This window comes from Propithecus coquereli, unplaced genomic scaffold (assembly GCF_000956105.1).
Source record: "Propithecus coquereli isolate 6110/MARCELLA unplaced genomic scaffold, Pcoq_1.0 Scaffold56, whole genome shotgun sequence".
Classification (NCBI taxonomy): Eukaryota; Metazoa; Chordata; class Mammalia; order Primates; family Indriidae; genus Propithecus; species Propithecus coquereli.
In genome coordinates, this window is record NW_012151507.1 from 1,391,951 (window position 1) to 1,398,003 (window position 6,053).

General features: G+C 34.8%; 1 protein-coding gene across 1 annotated transcript in view; it reads right to left on the bottom strand.

The window, feature by feature from the left end:
* MPC2 (mitochondrial pyruvate carrier 2) overlaps positions 1 to 6,053 on the bottom strand; it is a 29,250-nt gene that overhangs the window by 3,907 nt on the left and 19,290 nt on the right. Inside the window, exon 2 of the mRNA XM_012657761.1 lies at positions 5,554 to 5,594. Coding sequence (XP_012513215.1) covers positions 5,554 to 5,594 — 41 coding nt within the window. The remainder of the gene's footprint in view (positions 1 to 5,553; positions 5,595 to 6,053) is intronic.

Sequence of the window (6,053 nt, forward strand, 5' to 3'; positions counted from 1 at the left end):
GGGGGGGTAAATGGTTAAATACGGCGGGGTACAATTAGAGATAAATCATGACCAACACTACCTTTCTTCTTATTAACATTTACCCATGGTCCTGTGATTTCTTCCCAAATGCCTTCCTAATCATCCCTCCTTTATCCTTCTTTCAGGTCCCAATGCACATTTTTTTTGCTCTATATTTGTTCTATTTCTTCTGTAGGGTGGAAAACTGCTATTGTATAGGGAAAAAGGGACTGACTTTTACTATTATTCTACTGCATCCATGTATTGTACTGTGGCTTACTGAACAAGTCTATGAAGACTAAGGGCTACATTCTAGCATTCTCTTTTGGAAGAAATCAGCAGTTATGATTGTTTATGCTCTCAGTATACACTTGATTTTTCTGGGATATGTTAGTAATTGTTCTCTTTCACAAAGGTCTTGAGATCCTTTTCTCATGTTTCTGAAAAATTTCTTTCTACTTCAATATCACTCTAACCTTATGTAAATTATTTTGCAAAACTTCATCCTGAATCTAATCTTTTATTAGCTGTGTGACTTTGATCAAGTTATGTAACAACCAGTCTTAAAATTCTTCATAAGTAAAATGAGAATATTAGTACCTACCCTCGCAAGGGTGACATAATGACTACATGAGATACTTTAAAAGTATTTAGCACAGTGCCTGAAAATATTATCATTAGCAACAAAAAAACAGTAGCTAACATCTTTAGAACAACACAGATAAAGAAATGTTAGTCTCTATACCCTTTCCTGCATTACTAGCAGAATGAGGGGCAGAAGGCCTATGTTCCTTTTCACCTTTATTCTGGACTTGACTCAAATAACAGAACTGTAGATTCAGAAAGTGCTTAGAGTGTATCACAAGATTATATAAAATACTCCCTAACATACTAAGAAAGTATCAGTTTTAGATAGACCCACAGTGACTATTTTAAAGCTGCTAAAATAAGTGTTTAAGAGCATAGGCTTTGGAGTCAAATAGATCTAGAGGATCGAATCCCGATTCTGCCACTTACTAATAGTAGTACTATGTACGGTTATACAGTTCTTTGAACCTTAGTACCCTTACCTGGAAGATAGTAGTAATATTTATTTCTCAGATTTTTGGGGGGTGAAGATTAAATATGAGATAATCTATTACACAACCTAATACAACAATTTGACATCTAGTAGACTCAGGTTAGCTCCCTTTGTTTCTATCAATTAAAAATGTTTTTCAAATGTCTGAAGCCCATGTTTGTGATTCTAGCACCTGACTATCTTCACTAGGTTGGGATAAATATTCATGAGATATTTTTAAATGTTTTTCTTTCTTCTTTCTTTCTCTCTTCCTTTCTTCCATATTTTCTTGTTTATTAAAAAAGTCACATGACACTTTTAGATAAGGAGCATTAAAAAATGAAATATCATCACAGACTATTCCAATTCTAAAATGCTTAGAAGATAGCAAAGTTCTCAAGATTTTAAACTGTGAACTAATCTATGTAAGTAGTTCTAGCTGGAAAAGCAAATAGGTATTAAAAATCTGCACGGACAACTTTGAAATAGTTTGACTTATTCCTAAGGAGAAGAGAAAATAGAAAAATTAGCTACACCAAATGGTATACTGTTCAGGAGCTAAGTGGTAACAGCGCTGTGCAAAAAGACTATGAACAAAAATAAACTGACCTCTTAACTGACCTTCACATAATAGTTTCCCCAGGTCAATGATCTCCATTCCTTCTATAAAACACATTAACAGATGCCCATGGCATGCTGAATACTTATGGCTAGTGGGCTATTCTCTGTTGCATTCGTGCATTTTTGCTCCTACCAGATGAGCTGTATTTTTACCAAGCCACTATGTTTGTCTCCAAACCTGTTTATGCCAGTTTTACCTGTTAATGTAATTTATATAATTGAATACAACTATTAGGTAAACAGATGAAATAAAAAAAGAGGGTTGCTATTTCAATGAAAATTAAAGTGACTGCTTGGGAGAGATTAAATAAAGGCAAGTTGTTAAAATCTGTGAACAAGACACACGTAAAAAGGTTGTGAAAAAAGCCATATAAAAATCTAGCAGGTTTTTATTTTCATACTCTTTGAAAGTGTCTATGAACTTGCTCTGATTTAAAGAAAACTAAACTGGATATTATATTGGATGTACTATGGTGTAATTTATCCAAGGTAGAAAATGTGGAACTCAAAATCAGTGAATCCACACATAAATAAAAGCTTTAGCTGTGTAACAGACGATTGTCAAATGACTATATATTCTTTAGGTTAAAATAAAATATTTAAGGTATGTAGGTATTGGTTTTTTAGGATTATCCACTTTGGCCTTTATGATTATTTGGTTTCAACCTTTTTAACATGGCTAAGAACTCCACTATAGTTAAATGTCTGAAGAAGTATGGTCTGAGAGTCTTACTATAGAACACATGAACACATGTGGCTTACTAGGCGAGGTGGCTCATGCCTGTAATCTTAGCATTTTAGGAGGCTGAGGCAGGAGAATTGCTTGAGGCCAGGAGTTCAAAATCAGCCTCAGCAATGCGGAGACCCCCTCTCTACAAAAAATAGAAAAATTAGCTGGGTGTAGTGACATGAGCCTGTAGTCCCAGCTACTTAGGAGGCTGAGAAAGGAAGACTGTTTGAGCCCAGCAGTTGGAGGCTGCAGTGAGCTATGATGACACCACTGCAACAGAGAGAGACCCTGTCTCAAAAAAAAAAAAAAAAAGAACATATGTGGCTTGCGGTAGCAATTGTAACATGTCTTGTATAGACTACCACAGATAAATTATCAAATATTCTGAGTTAAGAAAACACACTAAAATGTACACAAGGTAAATATCTAACAAAAGAAGTTTCCCCATGACAGAATGAGACACAGAAGTTTCCACTGCTATGCTCTCATCAGGAGACTATGTATGATTTCAACATAAACTTAAAATAGATATTTCTAAAGGAGACAGAGACAGTCGAGATGGCACTTATGAGTATACAATACTGTCAGTGTCTCAAAACACTGATGGACCAAATCAAATAAATACCAAAGCTATTGATAAAATCAATAAACTCCTAAACTATGGTAAATTTGGGGTCAAAAAGGCCCCTAAATTTATTGTAAATAAATGAAATTACTCTAACTCTTATAATGATGGTAATAGAAACAATACTTCAGCAATTAATTCTACTTTATATATATATTACTATATATATAATTACTATATAATTTTAAGTGTAGGTAGGGAAAAAAGAGCAAGGAAAGAGTAATATACCTTCCATTAGCTAAAAGGCTTCTGGGACCTTTTCCCAATATATAAATATGAAGAAAAAAATAACCAAAAAAACAACAAACTGTTCCCTAGTTCTCTGTAAAACATAACAGCTCCCAAACCACTAATCTATTCTAATCTTGTCTGTTTTTTAAGACAGGGTCTTTCTCTGTCACCCGAGCTAGAGTGCAGTGGTGTCGTCATAACTCACTGCCACCTCAAACTCCTGGACTCAAGCAATCCTCCTGCCCCATTCTCTCAAGTAGCTGGGACTACAGGTGCATGCCACCGCACCCGGCTGATTTTTCTATATTTTGTAGAGATGAGGTCTTGCTCTTGCTCAGGCTGGTCCTGAACTCCTGGCCTCAAGCAATCCTCCTGCCTTAGCCTCCCCAAGTGGTAGGACTGCAGGCATGAGCCACCGCACCTGGCCTACATCTTGTCATTTTATAGTTGAGGAGAGAAAATACCAGAGATAAAACTTGCCTAAGGCCGTAAGACTGAGGCACAGCCAATTCCGGCTCTAACATTCTTACCCACTCAAATGTGTAACTGAGTTTCTGAATTGTTCTAACAATTTAAAACAGTACATTTAAGAGAAATAAAACAGCCTGCAACTCAGCAACAAAAAACAAACAACTCGATTAAATAAAAAAGTGGGTGTTTGAATAGACATTTTTCCAAAGGAGACACACAAATGACCAATAAGTACATGAAAAGTTGTTCAACATAACTAATCATCTGCGAAATGCAAATCAAAATCACAATGAGATAACTAACACCCCTTAGGATGGTTATCATACAAATAAAATCCCAAACACCCTCCTCCTCCCCCAAAAAAGTAAAACATGTGGAGAGGATGTAGAAAAATTAAAACCCTTATGAACTGCTGGTGGAAATGTAAAATGAGGCAGTTGCTGAGGAAAACAGTATGGCAGTTCCTCAAAATATTAAACAGAATTACCATATAATCCAGCAATTCTACTTCTGGGTATATACCCAAAAGAATTAAAAGTAGGGACTTCAGCAGATATTTGTACACCGACGTTCATAGTAGCATTATTCACAGTAGCAAAAACACAGAAGCAATCTAAATGTCCAGTCAATGGGTGGATGAACATAAGCGGTAAATACATACAATGGAATGTTACTTAGCCTTAAAAAGGAAGAAAATTCTGACACAGGTAAAATATGGATGTACCTTGAGGATATTATGCTAAGTGAAATAAGCCAGTTGCAAGAAGACAGACACTGTATAATTCTACTTACTTGAGGTACCTAGAATAGTCAAATTCATAAAGACAGAAAAGTAGAATGGTGGTTGCCAGGAGCTGGGAGGAGGGGGGAATGGGGAGTTGTGTAATGGGTGCAGAGTAATAGTTTTCTAAGATGAAAAGAGTTCTGGGGATTGGTTAACGATAATGTGAATATACTTAAAAGTACTGAACTGTTCACTTAAAAATCATGAAGACAGTAAATTTTATGTGTATTTTACAATTAAAAAAAAACCCTACAGACTAGTAGTTTTCAAACGTCAGAGGGCACCAGAATCACCGGGAGGGTTTATTAAAACACAATCTACTGGGCTCCACCCCTAGAGTTTTGGATTTAGTAGGTCTGTGACAAGGCCTGAAGATTTACATTTCTAACAAGTTCTCAGATGATGCCACTGCAGGCCCAGTCATGAATGACATTTTGAGAAGCAAACCTGGCCCTTTCAACATAAAATCAATGATGTTCTACAAACAGCCACCACGTATTTCTTTTCAGCTAAATGAGAACTTTAGGAGGAAACTCTGGAGAAGGATGAAAGCACTGGGCTTGGAGTCAGAAGTCCTAGGTTCTATCATTTACCAAATGCTAATATTTGGATAAATCTAATACTTTTTGAAACTAACTTTCCTCAGCTAATATTTGGTGTCAGTACCTTCCATGATCACACTAAATTAATAATAAAAGTTAATTTGGGGGTTCTAACTATTAATAGTTTAATGTTTTACTTAGTCGTATAATTTTAGAATGAAATTTTATATCCCTAGGGCCTACAATTCTAAGTTTTTTTAATAATAAATATGTTCCCAGAAGGCCTCTTATCTAAAGAGTTCAGAAAAACTAAAGTAGATAGTGTGTTTTATGCAGTAAAAATGATCCATCTGAGAATATTTGTCATGAAATCATTTAGAGGCATACCAAGCATATTTTAAAGTACATCCTCCATAAAAAGTTACTTCAAATTAATAAGTTCCTATTAAGACTTTTTTCCCATAGCTTTTGCAAAAACTCAAAACTTACCCATTTCATAATTGGAGCCCAGAAAAAAACTGTTCTGGGGCCTGGAAAAAAAAAAAAGAAAAATTCAGGAACAAAATATTTTATACATGTCTTTTAACAACCATCTTTAAATTTAAAAACCCAAATATTTACCAGTTTATTTCCAACCATTTTTACTATGCTTTCTATATTCTTTGTATTTAAGTTAACATTTAGAAAGACACCACGGTATCACAGTACAGTTGACCCTTGAACAACATGGGTTTGAACTGCTAGGGTCCACTTATATGTAGATTTTTTTCAAAAAATATATTGGTAAATATTTTGGAGATTTGTGAGAATTTGAAAAAACTTGCAGATGAAATGCATGGTATAGAAAATTAAGAAAAAGTTACATATGTCATGAATGCATAAAATATATGTAGATACTAGTCTATTTTAGCATTTGCTACCATGAAATATACACTAATGTATTATAAAAAGTTAAAATTTGTATATACACATTTACAGACCATACTGTC